The 19,404-nt window shown below is 43.6% G+C and overlaps 1 protein-coding gene across 3 annotated transcripts in view; it reads right to left on the bottom strand.

Annotated features, from left to right (window-relative positions):
* The window catches only part of ZBTB7A (zinc finger and BTB domain containing 7A), a 43,116-nt gene extending 30,457 nt beyond the window's left edge, over positions 1-12,659 (bottom strand). The window contains exons 1-2 of one of the 3 annotated variants that reach the window (XM_072113169.1): positions 11,955-12,659; positions 5,882-7,008 (exon numbers count right to left, since the gene is read on the bottom strand). In XM_072113169.1, coding sequence (XP_071969270.1) covers positions 5,882-6,996 — 1,115 coding nt within the window. In that variant the 5' untranslated portion in view covers positions 6,997-7,008; positions 11,955-12,659. Of the gene's footprint in view, positions 1-5,881; positions 7,009-11,609; positions 11,923-11,954 lie in introns of those variants that run through there. The other 2 variants (XM_072113156.1, XM_072113162.1) reach the window with 2 other exon arrangements.
* Between the last annotated feature and the right edge of the window lie 6,745 nt (positions 12,660-19,404).

Here is a 19,404-nt window from a genome sequence, read left to right as displayed (position 1 = left end):
ATAAGAAAATCCTGGACTTGGTGTTTGAAAATATAGAGGAAGCCAAAAGGACTAAGATTGACCACCACTGGGCAGGTTAGACCACAATATTGGCAAACCAGTCTACCAGCAGCTGGTCAAGAGAGTATACCCACTACTGGAATGTGTTTAAAAGGCTACATACATCAATATGTAGGTCAATAATGTTACAGGGAACCATACATTCTGCTTAGACTCCATCATCCCTGAGGAAGAAGTCTGGTGCTACCCTAACAATAAGCAGTGGGTAACCAAGGAGCTAAAAAAACCCACGCTGAATAGGGAAAATATTGCAATGAGAAACAGGGATAGAGCTGCAATTAAAATGATATAGTCAGAATTAAGAACCAAAATCCATGCAAGAGGGCATATGTGAGTAAACTGGAGGCCAAACTGAGTATTAATGACATGAAGGAAGTCTGGGCAGGCATGAGGAAAATCATTAGCATGGGGGCAAACAAAGGTATAGCACAGAATGGGAACTAAAGGTGGACAAACTGAACCCATTCTTCAAAAGATTCTCAGAGGGCTACAATGTCAATCAACACTGGGTATCAACCAAGGACACTCACTCCCACCTCACATCCACTACTACAATCCTTAACCAAGAAGTCAGCGGGGTTAAGGTATCAAAGGATGATGTGCAGCATATCTTGTCGGTCCTCAAACAGAGCAAAGACATTGGCCCTGTTCAAGAATTCTAAAAAGATATTCTCATGAGCTAAGCAACCTGCTTGAATACATTTTAATCAAGTTCTCAACTGTGGAAAAGTACCGGATATATGGAAGATATCCTGTTTGCGTCCACTGCAGAAGTCAACAAAATCAACCAAATGTAGTGAATTCAGGCCAATCCACCTAACTTCCCATATTATTAAGGTTTTTTAAAAAATCTGAAGGGAGTGGTAGAGGGGGAACTCGACCCACTACAGTTCACTTCCAATTAAAAAATGGAAGTTGAGGATGCAATAATGTTTCTATAACAAAAGGTCTACTCCTATCTGGAGCACACAGGCACCACTGAATGCATTCAATACCATCGACCCTATTAGAAGAAATTTAATCTAACACTACTAGAAGAAAAAATTATGAACCTTGACTTGGATCCAAAAGTAATCAACTGGATCCTCAACTACCTAAGGAACAGACCACAATTTGTACAAATGGGCAAAGTATGCTCAAACTTAGTAATTAGCAACCATGGACCACCATAAGGCAGTATTAGCCCTGTATCATTTTACCCTATATACCTCAGACTTCAGACACCAATCAGAACAATGTTGTCTACAAAAATTCTCTGACGACACGGTTATTGTTGGTTGTATTAGAAATGTAAGGACAACATCTACCGGGAAGTCATCAACAGTTCAACGAGTGGAGCAAGAGCAATAAACTCATCTTATACATGAACAAAACCAAGGAGATGGTCATAGACCTGAGGAAATGTAACGCCAATTAAGATCAAGGGCTAGGTAATATACAGGGCCGACTCCAGCACCCAGTATACCTGGGAATAGAGCTGCTGTGGAGCACATCTGCACATCTTCACTGCCTGGATGCCCCCCTCATGAATACGCTGGACCTCTGCAAGTGCCACAGTGTGGCAGCGCTTATCAGTATGTTCTGCTACCTCAATAATATTAACAGGAAGAGGTCTAGGAACAGCTTTTCATTAGTATGTAAAGCTAGTCCTGTATTTTTAACTGACTAGTGTCAATTAAGATAAGTCCTGCCCCTTCTAAATAAAACAGGGTTCAGTTCATAAAGATGATCTTCCTCTGGTTAAATTCATAGTATCATAGTATATAAGGTCGGGAAAAGACATAAGTCCATCACGTCCAATCTTAAAGAATTCAACAAATGTTTTTTCTCCATAACAGTTTTGACAGACCAGTTAGACTTCTAATCAACTCTTATAACTCTTATCTTATATAGTCACCTGTATAATAGACTCCTGTCCACAGACTGCATTAATCTGTCAGGCTCTAACCTCTACAACATGTGTACGACCAAAGAGCTTTCCAAGGATGTTGGGGACAAGATCATAGACCTCCACAAAGCTGGAATGGGCTTACCATAAGTAAGGCGCTGGGTAAGAAGAGAAATGCTGTCTATGACCCAAAGAACACCGTCTACACTGTTAAGCATGGAGGATGAATCATCGGGACTCATTTACTAAGGTCCCTGCGCCAGTTTTCTGGTGGACTTTGCACATTCTTTCATGTATAAGTAGTATATATTACCAATTTTTAATAAAATCACATGATCATAATTAATCTCAAATTTTTTTTATGAAAGAGTTGTGATCTGTAGGTAATATATACATGGTTCAGGAATAGCCCTTATACTGTATTTGGGTATTTGACACATACTTAAATTGGATTAGAGTATTGTTTTTCTTTGGTGTATACATGAAGTGCCTGTGCCACGTGTGACCCTTTTGTGTTGAGACTACACTATTCTTCATGCTTCACAAATGACCGCTCCAGTGCACAGTTGGACCAGACCATGCTCCACATTTAACAAGCAAAGTCCGACAGAAGTGTGTCGAACGCCCAATGTTAAAGTTGAACAAAAAAAAGTTGGTGCACTCTGTCGGGGCAGTGCAGGGAGCGCCAGATTCATGAAGAACAGGCGCTACAATTAATAAATCTGCCACCCTCTGCACACTACACAGGCAAACTGCACATACTGCAGTGTCCACTGTTTTTATGTGCCCGATTATGCTTTGGTGGTGTATCTCTGCTAAGGGCACAGCACTTCTACACCGCATGGGAGAATGGATGGAGCTATGTACGATAAAATCATAAAAAGTGACAACCTTCTTCCCTCCACCAAAACATTAAAAAAGGGTTGTGGAATCTTCAGTGGCTGCTGGGGTGCACTGTGTCAGCTGGTGCGACACTAGGGCGGCACTGTGGCTGCTGGCCAGGGGCCCTGTGGGGCATGGGGACTGTGGCTGCTTGGCGGGGACAATGTGGCTCATGGGGGGGCACCGTGCCTGTCTGCAGGGCAATGTGGCTGGTGGGGGGCACTGTGGCTGGCTGCAGGGCAGTGTGGCTGCTGTGGGGGCAGTGTGGCTGCTGGGTGGCACTGTCGGGGCACTGTGGCTGTTTGGAGGGACTGTGCTTGCTTGTGTGGGCACTGTGGCTGTTTGGAGGGACTGCGCTTGCTTGTGCGGGCACTGTGGCTGCTGGAGGGGCACTGTGGTTGCTGGTGGTGGCACTGTGGCTGCTGAAGTGGCACTGTGGTTTCTGGTGGGTGACTGTGGCTTCTAGGGAGGCACTGTGGGGTCTCTAGTTATTACCTCAAAAGGGGCTTATACTCAATACTCAGCAAAGAGTCTGAATACTTGTGACCATGATATTTCAGTTTTTTTTTGTTTAATTAGAATAAAATATCATTTTCTGTCAAGACGGGATACAGAGTGTACATTAATGAGCAAAAAAAAGGTGTCTAAATACTTTCCGCACCCACTGTATATTATAATCAATTAGACCCTGCAGGGTTAAAGTACCCTTGAGGGTCTAAAATAATAGTAAATAAATTATTTTTAAATGGTAAATAAAAAAAGGAAACATTTAAACCACACTCCTTTTCCTAGAGCACATATAAAAATATCAAAATATAAAAAAGATTATTGCCGACCACGAACACCATAACGGAAAATAGCGCCCAAATGTCCAAATTACCATTTTTCCACCCATGAATATTTGAACAAAAAATTATCAATAATTAACATAGGTCCCAAATTGATATAAATTAAAATGCCAGCACCTACTTCAAAAAATGACATCTTAAATACTACACCAAAGTGTGAAAAAGTTTTTGGCCTAAGAATTTGGCAAATTAACAAAAGATTTACACTTTTTTAAATCTACTGAAACCTATATAGAAATTTAGTATCCCTGTGATCATTCCGCCCCAAAGAATAAAGGGGAAGTGCAGAATGAAAGCCATAAAAACAGTGCCCAAAAGAAATAGCTGAAAATGTGTTTTTTTGTCAATTTCAACTGCACTCTAAATTTTTTTCAGCTTTCCAGTACATTGTATGAAATATTAAATGAAGCCACTAAAAAGTAAAATTTATCTTGCAGATAACAAGCCCTAACACATCTCTGTAAACAGAAAAATAAAAAAAAGTTATCGCTTTTGGAATGAGGGGAGTAAAAAACAGAAATGAAAAACAAAAAAAGGTCCTGTAAGGGTTAACCCATCCCTGACAAGTATCTCCAACAACCCATCCTTAGGCCATAAGAAATATGAAACACTTATGAAATACTTCCTTGTTCCTTAAAGGGCACCTACCACCACAAATCTACCTATAAAGGTAGATCGGGTGGTAGGTGAATCAATGGGACGTGAGGATAGCCCTTTTAAGGGCTAATCCTCACGTCCCCGCACTGTTTTATAAACTTTTATTACTTATATATGTTAATTTACTTATGCGGCTACCGGGGCGTGGAGTAGCCGCATCTGAGGTTACACGAGGCGGCTACTCCACGCCCCGGTAGCCACATTACTCCTCCTACTCACCATGTTCGGCGCGCAGCTGCTCGTAGCTGCGCGCCCTCGTCCGCCGATCCTGCCGTCTGCGCATGCGCAGAATAGCAGGCCCGCGCCTGCGCAGCCCCGGCTTCAGAGCAGTGACCGCGCAGGCGCGGGCCTGCTGTTCTGCGCATGCGCAGACGGCAGGATCGGCGGACGAGGGCGCGCAGCTACGAGCAGCTGCGCGCCGAACATGGTGAGTAGGAGGGGTAATGTGGCTACCGGGGCGTGGAGTAGCCGCCTCGTGTAACCTCAGATGCGGCTACTCCACGCCCCGGTAGCCGCATAAGTAAATTAACATATATAAGTAATAAAAGTTTATAAAACAGTGCGGGGACGTGAGGATTAGCCCTTAAAAGGGCTATCCTTACGTCCCATTGATTCACCTACCACCCGATCTACCTTTATAGGTAGATTTGTGGTGGTAGGTTTCCTTTAAAGTTTTTCTGGGCTGTATAGTTCTTAGTACCAAGGTTACCATCTTAAAAGTTTCCTGTTTTGTAAAATTTTTTTCATTATTACCCTGTTTCCCTGATAGTAAGACACCCCTGATAGTAAGATGTAGTGTACGTAAGACGTACCCCGAAAGTAAGACATAGTAAACTGTAAGTTGGAAAAATATAAGCCATAGTACCGGTACCTTTTGCTGCATTAACTGCGGGATGCGGACGGTTAGAGCGGGATGTGGACAGATCTGGAGCGGAATGAGCGGAGGGATGTGGAGGCCACGGGAGCAGCAGTAATGTTCTCCGTGGTTCATCAAGACTATGGACAACATCCAAAAATACGTTGCCTCAGTGCCCTCATGTGCAGCTGCTGGTTGCCCCGCTGATTGCCCAGCGGCTCCTGCATGAGGAAGAAGAAGCCACACCTCTACCCAGCACCGCAGAGGAATTGATCAGATCCCCATTACGGTACCAAGTAAGCAATTCACAAAATGCACCATGTAAAGTATAAGACATACCCTGAAAGTAAGACATAGTGGGACTTTTGGGGGTAAAAACAATGCATGACACTCTTACTTTCGGGGAAACACGGTATATTTTTTTTACAGCAATCTACTCATTATCAGCACATAAGCAGTGAAAAGAAAAGTATCTGTAGATGAGAGTAAACAGAATCCACTATTCACATCAGGTGATGGTCAGGGCTTATGTATGCCTCATCCATGCACAGGCCAGTCTGAAAATTCCCATAAAAAACAAATCGTTATCCTGATGATGTTACATATGTATAAGATGAATCAGTTATCAAAGTAAAACAAAAATAATAACAATAACAAAAATTTACGTCAATTAGTGTATGCCATCATTACCTGGTGAATCGGACCTTGCAGATTATGCACTCATATGGTTTCTCTCCAGTGTGAGTGCGTATGTGCCGAGGCAGCTTTCCTGCTCCCTGAATAACTTTTTCACAAATTGGACATTTTTGAAAGGCCTTAGCCCTCATTTTCTTCTCCACTTTTTGACTCCAGCCTGGATAGCCACCTCCCCCTTCTTCACCATCCTCTTCCTCCTCTTCTTCGTGAGGACCACTACGGAAATATTTCAAGTAATAGTCCATAATTCCCTCTTCACTCTCATCTTCTGCACCCACACCCTCTCTCTGAGAGGTACTCATGATGTGCTGCAACAGTGCACTTGCTGTTAGACTGTCCATTTCATCTAAACATGGTGCTCCAGCAAGTCCTTCAAGCAATGGTGAGCCTTCTGCATCCTGTGGTTCAGTCCCCCTATCACAATTTTTATCCTCAGGCATTAGCCTGTAATGTCCATTCTGTGGAGGGACATACATTTGGTCCTCATCTTTCCCTTGCCATTCATCCAAAAGCTGCCCATCTGACCCATTCTCTTGTAATGACTGGTTATATTCCTCTTCCAATTTAGAAGACAGCTCTGCTTCTTGTCCCAATGCACAAGTGCTGTCCCAAGGACTCCCTTCCTGTCCCTTACTTTGAAAGTACTCCAGATATTCCTGTGCTCGTGCCAAGTTCTGTGGATCAACCAAATGTTCAGATTCTTTATATTCTAAAAAAGGGCCATCGAGGAGGTCAGCACATACATTTCTAACTGTGCCAATATCCAACAACCGTGAGGCATCCAGAATTTCCCCTACATTCCCTGAACTCAGTGTTAAGGTGGCTGTATAAGCAAAGTCAAGAAGTGCAGAGAGGGATTCAGCAGTAACAAAGTCCAGCTGATACACAGTAAGTCTTTCAGCTGCTGGACCTGAGGTAAAGAGCTGCCTGAAGTAGAGGCTGCATGCTGCAAGGACTGAACGATGTGCAGGAAAATCCCGACCTTGGCAAAGAAGAAGTACATCACATAATTCCCCCCGCTGACGCTGCCCATTGAGAGCACACAACACATCACTACCGTGGTCCGGGAAGGGAATTCCAATTGGGCCATCAACAGCAGAAGATGCCATGCTGCTTCAACTCTGTAAGTAGATGAAAGGGAAATATGATTTGTTAAAAAGTAATGGCTAAACTCTGCAAATCAGAATTAATTTAAAAGTGTGATATTGAACTAAACCAGAAATGACTAAATCCGTCTAGTGCGTAAAACAGTCTTAAAACAATATCCCTTCACAACTGTCCTATTTGCACAAAACTTGTGTAGAGAATACATATATACACATCATGACAGTGTCAAACAAATGGTCGTATCCCCAGAACCGTGCCACTTTGAAACACCCTTCTGTCATATTAAAGAAGAAAATCTTACCTTTAGTATTATCTTACAATTGTATTTCTAGGTAAAAATGAACAGGAAAAAGGGGTGATTATCCTCTTTAATAAGACACCAGAACTGTGTTATAAGGTGTAGGCAGGATGCAGAAGACACAATTGACACAATTTACCTGGCAAAATTTACAAAACAAAGATACATTTTTCACATTTTTATTTGTCTTCTAATTCTAAAAAAAAAAAGTCTTGTGTGTCATGAAAAAACTAAGCAAAGCAGTAAAGCAGTTCCAAAGATATCGTTATTTGAAGAAGAGCATAACAGAACTCCAAAAATTTACCTTAAGAGTGGTTATTTGGTTCTGTTGCATCTGTAAACACAATACTGGTTCAATAATAAAGAGGAAAATGTCTTTACAATGACACCAGAACTTTGGTTCCAGGGACAAGTTATAAGTCTTTAGATGAATACAACTGTGAAAAACAGCCATGGCTGCACCAAAGGCAATACTTTTTAATGAATCATCGACCAAGGCCATTATTTTTAACAGACCGTGCAATCAATCTTTGAAGTATCTATAATTTGTTGAGTAACTTTTAGTTACCATATATACTTGTGTATAAGGCGAGATTTTCAGCACAAAAAATGAGTCAATAAAAATAAAATAAACTTACATACTCACACTCGGCGCAGCTCCTTTTCTGTCTTCTCTATGGTTTATTAGTCGGAGGAGACATGTCCATGTGATCTGCCGGCCAGCGCACACAATGATGCAGCGGTCTCGCCGCTGATGCCGTCATAGTGTACGCTGGCCGGCAGATTGTATGGACGCGTCTCTGCCGACTGTTACAGCAAAGAGAAGAAAGAAGAGAAGCCAGGGACTGGAGCATTGGGGGGCTGCCCGGGCATCGGGACCGCCCGAAGGTGAGTATGTAGGTTTGTTTTTTTATGTGCTTGGCAAACTGCAGGCTGGCTAGCTGTATACTACTGGGGGCTGGCTGGCTATATACTTCTGGGGGCTGGCTATATACTGGGAGGCTGTGACCACTGCATTTCCCACCCTCGGCTTATACTTGAGTCAGTAGGTTTTCCTGCTTTTTGGTGGTAAAATAAGGGGTCTCGGCTTATATACTCAAGTATATACGGTACTCTATGGAGAGGGTGGAAAAAAACTTGACTCCCACCTTTAATTTTCTTTGCATTTTGAAGTCAATACAATTCTGTAATATGAAATATGCATTACCCTACACCTCTTTAAAAAAAACATTTGATTACTATGCTTTTTTCATATATTATTAACTTAAAACCTGATTGTTCTTTATTTAAGTTTTGGAAGACAGGATAAAAAAGCAGCAATTTTGTCCTTTTAAAAAAACAAAACAAAAACATCATAGTGCAGTTTGGTATTTTGACACATAAAGGCAGCAGGAAAAGGTAATTTTCCTTTATCTTGCTTATTTTTAGTTTATTTCCATTTTTTAAAGTTCCCCAGGAATATGTTAACATTAATGGATTCAATGATCATTGACATAAACTGCATTAATTACTGTGTAGTAAATACATTTCCATAAAGAGTTGTAATCTACGGGTATCAGAGAACCTGCAGGATGAGGTAAATATAAGTGTTGGAACATTTTACAGGTTCCTTCCCTTTCTTGCCCAATTTCCTGGGAGTAGAAGCAATCTCAATCAAGGCTGCATAGGAGGGGCTAAGTAATGAAACTGGGCAAAAGAGGGTATACTGCACTTTGAGGGCACTCCATGGTCCACCAAAACAGAGTGCCTACATTTTGTCTTTGCACAGGCTAATGGTTTGGATCCCTATCTTGTGCTCCTTTCAGAGTGCCACAAAAATGTTTGCACCAGAAGAGCATAAAATGAGAATTGATCATTGTGGTCCTTTGTTCCTAGGAAAAGTGTCTCCCCCTTCTGTGGTTTGTATGCTGCCCACTTAGTATGGAACCTTACCTTATTGTTTTTTGCAGTTTTTTGCACAGTTTTAAATTCAAGGCTCATACTTTGTTCCTCCAGAAAAATGTATTATTGTTTTCTACATTTTTTTTTATATTTTCTGACTATTTATTGTTTAGGGACAGACAAACTACTAAGGGAGACACCTTTATTCTTCCTGTCTTTATTATACCACATTTCTTACAAAATTTTACTTGAAATGCGTCACTGTAATTATGATTGACTAATAAAGTTTATATGATTTTTCAATACTCTTTTCTGCATACAAGTGTTTATTTAGCAGTGCTGTATGTTGAAATTTGTTTATCAAAGGATATTTAGCTTCTTTCACCCTGAATAGGTATATTTGTATAACGAATTATCATGTGGAGACAAAGAATCATACAATATTTTGTCACCACACAGTTTGTGTTTGTCAGCATCACATTGGTTGTTAACACCAGAGGATAAATAGTTCTCATGCCAAATGATAAATGTTGAGCGTGTTTAGATGGACAATAATAAGGAAAACACAGCTGATCTTCGGTATAAAATGCTGTAAGCAACCAAAACATGGTGGGGTTAATTTACTTACAAGGTCACTCCAGTTCACCTTGGTGGTCTTTTTAGCATATTTCTAGGCCGTAGCATGATTGAAAAATTATCTTTTATTGCTTTGGAAGATGCAGTCAGACCCAGCCTCCTACAGTCAGTTTTCTCTGCCCACTCCATGCATCTGATATGAAAGTCCCGCCTCATATTTGTGATATCATTCTCCAGGTATTTGGAGATCTAAGAGGCAGGGCTGGGACGCTAGATGCATGGAGTGGGCAGAGAAAACTAATTGCAGGAGGAGGGATTTCCTGATTGCAGTAGGTGGGGTTGCCTGACAACTTGACTGCATCATCAAAAGAGTAAAAGATGAAAAGATAAAATTATTCATTCATGCTGCAACCTAGAAATATACTTAAAACATATCCAATGGACATACATATTACAGAAGAATGTACTGTTTGTAGGCTTGGGGATTAATGTGGTGACATGTTCCCTTTAACAATGCTGCTTGGAGCCCTTGGTCAATAAAATGTGGTGCATGTTCTGTGTGTAAAACAAGGCAAAATGATGAAAACTGAGATGTGAAGTGTCAATAATTCTGATTTGAAGAGACAGACTTGGTATTTTAGTACAATGGCTTTGTTTTGTCAATGGTCTTCTTATAGATCCATTTATCTTGTGCAGTCAAAATAATTGAGCACGGAAATTTATGATAGCAATACACCATCTATGTATGTTTGGTGTCCTTTATTGTAATAAAAGCAATATTCAAAAAAATATTATAACCATACATGGGAACAATTCTGTAAGAATACTGCTTTACTAGAAAATTAGCCACAAAATTAGTACACTCACTAAAGCATAGGAAAGGAGACAATAGCAAACAATGGATCAGATCTATTAAACTGGCAGTGCAGGGTGTGCCATGATAATTGAAGAAGGTGCCAGTGTTCAATAATTTGGCGCACCCTGCACAGAAGTGCAGTTTGCATCACTTTTAATAAATCTGGGCCAATATCTTGTTCAGTTATTTTCAACTGAGAAGTCATTCTATGATTTGTATTGTAAGTACCTAGGAGGCACTTGAATATTGCCAACACTCTGAATTTCCTTCTGATGCTTTTCTTTACAGGCTAGTGACAGATCAGACTGACTGCAAGTTTAATATGTGCAGTAACAGTGGCGTAACTAGGAGCTGATGGGCCCCAGTGCAAAGTATGTGCCAGGCCCCCAACTATAATGTATGGTATATAGTAATAGTCTTCTCATATGGGGAAAGTGACACCATAAGGGCCCCTTAAACCTCTTGGGCCCGGGTGCGACCGCAACCTCTGCACCCCCTCAAGTTACGCCCATGTGCAGTAATATACATGGCATCATTGCCCACATATCTTCATTATGCTGTGCTTTTTCAGTGGGTGATTTACCTTCCTATACAAATTTCAGAAAGGAGCTGCCCCACCCTGTAACTCCCACAGGGTGATATGTGCCCAGGATGCCTCACCCAACCGCCACAGAGATAGCATTTATATTTTATATATACTTTTAGCAAATAGCTTTACTTATTGAGGCCTTTGTGCCACCTGCAATACTTTGATCATTAATGTAAGAAGTCAGGATACAGCTGGGCACTTGTAGTGGCTCATTACTGAACCTAAGCATGACCTGTGCCTGCCCCTCAGCCCTGTCAGCTGACTGAATGTCTATCTGACAACACAAACGCAGTGGTTGCCACCATGTCTGAACATGACCTGGCACAGCCCTTCCCCCACACAGACTCTGCCACTTGTGTACATGACCCGACTTCCCCCATGGTCTAGCCTACCCCTCTACTTCCCACTCTCACACCTGCGTCTGTATCGGATCCAGCTGCTCCCCAACAGCAGGGAGGCTCTCAGCTCACGGACACACACACGGAACAGTCACTGGCAGACTGGCATCCTGCCACCCTCCACCCACCCTATGCGAGGTGGGGCCTTGTGCTTCCCGCTCATGTTGGGGGGGGGGGGGCTGCTACAGCTGTACACTACCGTCAGGTTGGCACATTATAGCTACGCTGCCAGTCCAGCACTTCAAGCAGAACTGGTAGTCGGGCTGGCATATCACGGGCTAAGCTGTAGTAAGTGGGCACCTGCCAGCACACTGCCAAGCTGTTAGGAAGTCATTAAGCCGGCAGAGTCCATGGTCGCTCACCACGCAGCTCTTACAAGTCATCTTTATTACAGATAAGAGTCAACTTGACGCTACAACTGCAGGCGAAGGGTTAATGACCCGTACAAGAAACAGGAACTTGGTATTATAGGGCTGGGTACGATACTTGCCCCTCCCACCATTCCATCCTATTGGACGTGGTGCAGGGTTGTTATCCGTCCCTCGTATCAAGTCTGTCATTGGCTTCGCTGTCATTTGCGCTGAACCTTGGGATATGAAGTCCATCCGGGCCCTGTCATCTGGAGCGTAGGTTCTGTGCGGGGACTACAAGTCCCAGCTATTCAGAAGACTTCTCTGCAGAGCCCGACCCGTGCGCGTATTGGCCCCCTCCACTCCCACGCTGTTACAACCTTTTAGATGGTGGCGTTTGGAAGTTCCCGCTGTCACACAGCAATCTGTAGTCGGACACAAACCACTCAGTCATTATGTAGAAGTCATGTGCGTTCCAGTCATGTCAGGGGCAAGAGAGCAGATGCTACGGCCGACATGGGGTTAATGCTTCCGGTCATCAGCTCCCACAGAACCGAGAGCGGCCCAGTCTTAAGTTGTGGGCGGTGCGCAGCTGCCTACCTGCTGCTGGGGAGGTAGATGTGTGCAGGCACCGTGCATAGACTTCTGCGCCGCCGCCGCTCTGCTGCTGCTGCTCCCTTCCTGGTTTCTGTGAGGACGCGCGGGGTACTCCCTTCTCTTAAAGGAGAAACGCTTTCTGCCACCTCTGCTGTGAAGGAGACTGGCACATGGTGCCAGTAGTGCCCACATGTTGCTATGGTATGCCGCAAAGCCCATTTGTGGCACATGCTTAAAGGACATCTACCATCAGAACAGCACCTCCCCGCCCAGTGCCGAGGTGCAGGTCACCCTATCAGAGAAATAAGGCTTTTAAAAATATGTAAATGAGCCTGAGGCGTTCTGCTGAGCGCCTCTTGGCTCCTCCGATTCACCCGGTGTAACGTCACCTGCTTGCCCCCTGTAATTCTGCATTATGCGCGATCATAGCACGTTGCATAGATGCTATGCTATGATCGCACATACCGCAGAATTGCAGGGGGCAATCACACCGGGTGCTGTGACGGCGGAGCCCGCCCAGCCAAGGGCCATGCGTAATTAGTAATTGGAGGAACCATACATATTTTTAAAAAGCTTATTTCCCTGCACTGCTTAGACATACTAAAACAACATTACGGGGAGGTGAGTATAAGCAGTGGTCCCCAACCTTGGCTGCACCCAAATGTTTTTTCCATGGATTGGAACCATGGTCTCCCTTTTTATACCACATATACTTGAGTATAAGTCAGCCTGAGTATAAGCTGAGGCATCTAATTTAACCACAAAATAAACTGGGAAACTTATTGACTTGAGTATAAGCCTAGTGTGGGAAATGCAGCCGCTACTCATTAACAAAATGTCCAAAGCAGGGCCCCCTCAAAAATGTACAGCCCAGAGCGCCGGAAATTGCCCCTTGGCTCTGTATCTCCTATTTCTAACTTTTATTTTTCAATTTACAGCAATCACTGTGTGCCATGCTTAATGAAGACCAGGATCCAGGCTGGCTTGAAAATGCTAGTCTTTTGCTGTGCCAGATTTATCACTGTGAGAGTAATTTCTGGTGCAGAAAAAGACTTGGGAGTATTGGTGGATAGTAATTTCAATTTAGTGACCAGTTCCAGGCGTCTGCTGCTAAAGCAAATAAAATAATGGAATGTATCTCTCATGATAAGGCTGGGTTCACAGCCAACTTCTGCTGCCAATGTACACAGGGGGAATACAGGGGGGAGGGGGATCCCTGGGCGACGTATCCCACTGTACAGGCATACAGTAGGATACGTCTGAGCCATACTTTGTGAGGACATGTCAGAATTCTCCTGACATGTCCTACAACATAGGACACAAAACATAGTGTGAACACAGCCTAAGGACATAGTTTTTCCCTATGGTCAGATCGCACATGGAATATTGCGGTGTATAAAATGGAAATAGTAGAACTGTAGCGGTTGCAGAGGAGAGAAACCAAGATTATTAGGGGAATGGAGGGACTAGAATACAACAACAAATTACTAAACTTAGGGTTATTCATCTTAGAAAAAATCTAACCAAAAATCTTTTTATACCTCGGCCTGTTTCCCGGAAAAGGGGGCATCCTCTACGCCTAGAGGAGAGGCGGTTCTACCATCAACATAGATAATGGTTCTTTACTGTGCGAGCAGTGACATTATGGAACTCTCTGCCACAAGATGTTGCAATGACTGATAATTTGAACATGTTTAAGAGAGGCCTGGATGCCTTTAAGGAGAGCAAATATATCACATTGTATGGGAATAAAACTTTGTAAGTAGTACCTGTTGATCTAAGGCAGGAGTGTCAAATTCAGTTCCCACAGGGGCCATATTAGCCTTGAGGTTGCCTTAAAGGGGCTGAATGTCAATTTATTACTGTATAAATGTATCTATTAGAGCTGTTGAGTAGTTAGTTATACAGTACTACCATTATAGTCACAACCACAAAGCTGAACATATTGTTAAGTGACGGAGACACCTCCATGGCAAGTGTACCACCCAAAAACTAGTCAATAGTCAGAGTGACCCCACAGCAGCCACCAGAGTTCCCGCCACAGTGCCCGCCAGTGTACCCCACAGTGCCCTCCACAGCTGCCAGAGTCCTGTCACACCAACCCCAGTGCACCACATCAGGGCCGATTCTAGCATATTTGCTGCCTGAGGCGAATATTAAAATGCTGTCCCCCCCCCGCTCCCTGTTCAGTAAATACTGAAAACTTTACTAACAATTAACATCCCAACAGACAGCTTACTGACACTGTGTGACTGACTACAGGTTCTGGAAGTCATTAGTGGCATCTAGTACCTTATTGATGACAATCTCTTCCATCAGGAGGACTTTATTCCGGGTTCTCCAATCCATAACATATCACTGCTGAATTCATGGCCAGATATCTTCAGCTCCATGCAGCATCTCCACCCGGCGTCCCTAAAAATACCACAGTCACTTACAGTATGAAGTCTCCTGGATAACAACACTGCGCTCCTAAATAATATATACCCCTCACAACGTAATGGACGTGACTCCCCCCACATATAAAACATCCCTTCACTATAATATATACATTCTACTGGAATTATAGCATGCACAGCAGCAATCAATATACAACACCCCCAATTTATTAATACAGACCCCCCCCCCCATTTAGTTTACACGATGCAAAGTTGTATCCTATTGTATCCTATAACTAATATATCCCACCCTGTTACATAAGATTTTATATATATTTTAATGCACAGCACCCCCCCCTTCCCAGATAAAAGGATTATGGCCCCATATAAAATGCACAGCACCCCCTCCCTCCCAGATAAAAGGATTATGGCCCCATATAAAATGCACAGCACCCCCCCCCACCCCAGATAAAAGTATTATGGCCCCACATAATATTAATAGCATCACCCCCCCCCCCCCAGATAAAAGGATTATGGCCCCATATAAAATACACAGCACCCTCCCCCCTTTCCAAGATAAAAGGATTATGGCCCCATATAATATTAATAGCATTCCCCCCCCCCTCAGATAAAAGGATTATGGCCCCATATAAAATGAACAGCCTCCCCCACCCCCCCAGATAAAAGGATTATGGCCCCATATAAAACGAACAGCTCCCCCCCCCCCCCAGATAAAAGGAATATGGGCCGATATATATAAATATATAGAAAAACCTCCCCACCCCTACACAGCTATATTAACTATATAATCCTATATCCCCCCCTTATTGGCCACTTTTAATTAGTAGCGGGACATCAAAAATAATAAAACTTATACTTACCTCCGGCAGGGTGCTCCCATCTTCTCGCGGCTCTCCTGTCAGCCACGGCTCTGATCAGAGACACAGGCGGGTGACGTCATCATCCGCCGCCTGTGTCTCTGCTTAGAACGGAGCGACGCCAGCAGCAAGATAGGCACTGCGTCGCTCCGCTAATAAATCGCGTCTGTCTCTTAAAAAGACAGGCGCATTTTATTTAGCTGGTGGGCAATTCGGGCAGCAGCGGGCGCCCGAATCACCCACATTAGAGCGGCGAATATCGCCGCCCTTTACAGGGACCCGCAATCTGCCGCCTGAAGCAAGATTTTCATCTCGCCTCATGGCAGATGCGGCCCTGCACCACATAGTACTCACAGTTCCCCCACAGATGCCATAGTGGCCACTATAGTAGTCACAGTGTCCCCATAGTAGCCAGCAGTCTCTGCCTCTCCCCGATGCATGTCCCTCTGTGAAAAAAAAATTTAACTCATCCACTCCCCTGTTGCAGCGGTAGTTATCTTTAATGACGGTTGTACATGCTTTAGAGCCGACACTTACAACCATCATTCACAGAAGTAAAGAAGACGACCACTGAATGGGGGTCACGCCCCTAGGCAAGTCAGAAAAGTGCCAAAAAAGGTCTAAGATCCTTGATAAATGCATCACAAGGCATTTTAGACAGTATTTTTAGCTGAAATCTGAGGTATGTGCGTTAATAAATTCCCCCTAATGTGTTCACACCAGATAATTGGCAGAAACACAGCGACAATTATGAGAGGAACAAAACAGAGGTACAGAAATCCAGTCTTCAGGAAGCAGGCATTAGGTGCAGATGAGAGAGCATATCCTGTATTAAATAGCTTCAAAGGATGTGACAAGTGATGGTTTATGCAAATGCCAAAACTTGACAATATTTCTCATACCCTTGACATGTCAGCAGGACAACTCATTGACACAGGCAAATGTGCAGTTGACAAAAGGTTTTCACAGCTGCTATGAATTAATATGTTCAATATCTCCAATCATTATAGCAACTAAGTGCTGCTGTTTTGCTGAGAAGAAGGGACTCCTGCAGCGCGCAGGAGTTTCTCCAGATCAAATCTGTGTTTACAGTGAAACACTTGGGATCAGGAATGTACGTTGTAGACAGGCAATCGGGAAACACTCCTCCCCGAACTGTGTTCCTAAATGTAATTCAAATGCAGTGTGTGAACACAACCATCAGGAATCTAAATGTGGCCACTAACCCTACGCAGGAAGCGCTGTGGTGGTGACATCACTGCTGCATCTCCATACATACAGACCAGAGGATGATAGGGGCATAGCGCTGGACCGGAGCATCAGAAGGGGTAAGTACAACTGCTTTCTTGTTTTACAGACTTCCCACTTCACTTGTAAAAAATACACAAGCCTGGACAACCCCTTTAACCCCTTAAGGACGCAACCTGTTTATAGCTTAAGGCTCAGCCCCATTTTTTGTATTCTGACTTGCATCGCTTTATATGGTTATAACTTTTGAACTCTGTTACTTATAAAAGCGATTCTTAGATTGTTTTTTCCTCACGTTGTACTTCATTGTAGTGGTAAATGTTGACTGATAAGTTTTGCGTTTACCAAAAAAAGAAATCAATTTTTTTTTAAATTTGCCATTTGCCAAAGTTAAAGAGGACCTGTCACCCAAATTTTCGGCACTAAGAGCTGCTTACTAAAGTATACCTAAAATTGGGGTTTTCTGGTACATCGCCATATCTCCTGTTCAGCATGCAGCCTGGTTGGTATTTATGAGCTACTTAAGCACTATGCACTTTATTTTGCCTTAACTGGCTATATGACCTCCTACCAGGTTTTACTTTATATGGATTAACTTTACATTGAAGTTTACTGTTTACACTTGTACTGCATTGTATTTACTGACTTCGGTATCCAATATACTTGTTCAGGTATGGCTGTGCACTTTTTGTTCACCAGGGATTGATTTTATGGGTTGTTTTTATTGTAGTGATCATATGTGTATTACTTTGGTTTAATAAAATTTATTGTACTTCATACAACGGTATCTTTGTATATATTTTGTGTACTTCATTGTACAAGGCCTGTATATAGGTATACACAGTTAGTGTTTGTAGCAGTCCTTGCTTTTCACATACCTTCCTGGATAATTGGTATTGATTAAAGCCATAGATGCTCCACTAGGGAACTCTGGGAATTATTTGGAAAACGTATTTGCATACTTCCCATACTGCAGGACCTGCTTCTGCATAAATAAGTAGCAGAAGACTTTGACCAAAACATGCAACCAGATTTTGACAAACCAATAAGCATTAGAGAGACAGCGAATACCCCAGGATGTGACTTTTAACTGTTAGTGACCTGGGTGGAGGCACATGCACCCAGATGGAAGAGAGTATACATTTCACTCAACGCCAGTCGTGGTCAAGGCTAGATTATATACTAGTTATCCACTGTCAGGATCGATGGTGGTGAAACCAATAAACCGCCGCGAGCAATGACATAAGCCGACACCTGGGAGCAGAGTCTAAGTGGCACCTGGTATTCACCAGAGCCCACCGCAAAGAAGGTTGGACTTGCTGTGGCATGATACCACAGGTCGCTCCACTGGTGCGACTTGCTCACAGTAGTGGTCAAGGCGAGGTACAAAAACGTCAGACAGAGTCATGGTCAGGACAGGAGGCACAGGAGTGGAGTGGGAAACGAAGCAAACGGTCAAGACAGACAGAAAGAATCAAGATCAGGGAATGAAGCAGAGGTCAGAATGGGAAAATCACAAAAGTCACAGTAACACGCTTTCTCTCACGCAACAGGGCACAAAGATCCGGCGCAGTACAAAGGAAGAGGCATGGCTATATAGCAGTGCAACGATTAGCAGTGCGCTGGCCCTTTAAATTTCACAGAGCCAGCACACACGCATTCTAGGGGTCAGTGAAGCGCACTCCAGGCCACAGGAGCCATCGCTGGAGTGTGGACACGTGAGCAGAATTGCAGCCATCGTGATGGGGCGCCGCCATACGGGGGCACACAGTATGCGCAGAGTCTGCGTTTGCTTCTCTGAGAAGACAATACCATATATGAAGTGGGGAGACCCACCAGGGGCTTTGAGGACACTGAAGAAGTCATGGCGGATACGGAATGAAATGCCAGCAGACAGCGTGACTGGCATTTAGGTCCCTAACAAAGGACTTCCCCAGTCTGCCAGTTGAGCACAGGAGCGTGGCGCTGCAACCCCAGAAGACCCAGTAGAACAGACGACATAGACAGACTGGGGTAACATATAAAACAAAAGTCTTTCCTTGTGCATTGTCCCAACTTGCAGACAGAGACTCAGTACAATACCAGACTGGATCGCAGAGAATCTGCACACTGACGGACGATATAACCAGCAGCTTTTCAAGACAGACCACAGGAAGATGATGCTGGTAGACCAGAGCAGCATCCAAGAAATCTTCCGCAGAGCCGGAATCCGGGAAGGCAGAAGCTTTAAACTGGCTACCTGTCCTAGAACTGCGGAGGACAGGAATGCTCAGACGTGAAGAGACTCACGTAGGGAGGCCTCTCCCAGGAACCCTAGGTGCTTGTGTTTCCCAGAAGGAGTGAACAGGTCCTGAGAAAGTG

The sequence above is a fragment of the Engystomops pustulosus genome, chromosome 1 (assembly GCF_040894005.1).
Source record: "Engystomops pustulosus chromosome 1, aEngPut4.maternal, whole genome shotgun sequence".
Taxonomy (NCBI): Eukaryota; Metazoa; Chordata; class Amphibia; order Anura; family Leptodactylidae; genus Engystomops; species Engystomops pustulosus.
Note: the sequence above shows the minus strand (reverse complement) of the source record. Positions and strands in the feature narration are given on the sequence as shown.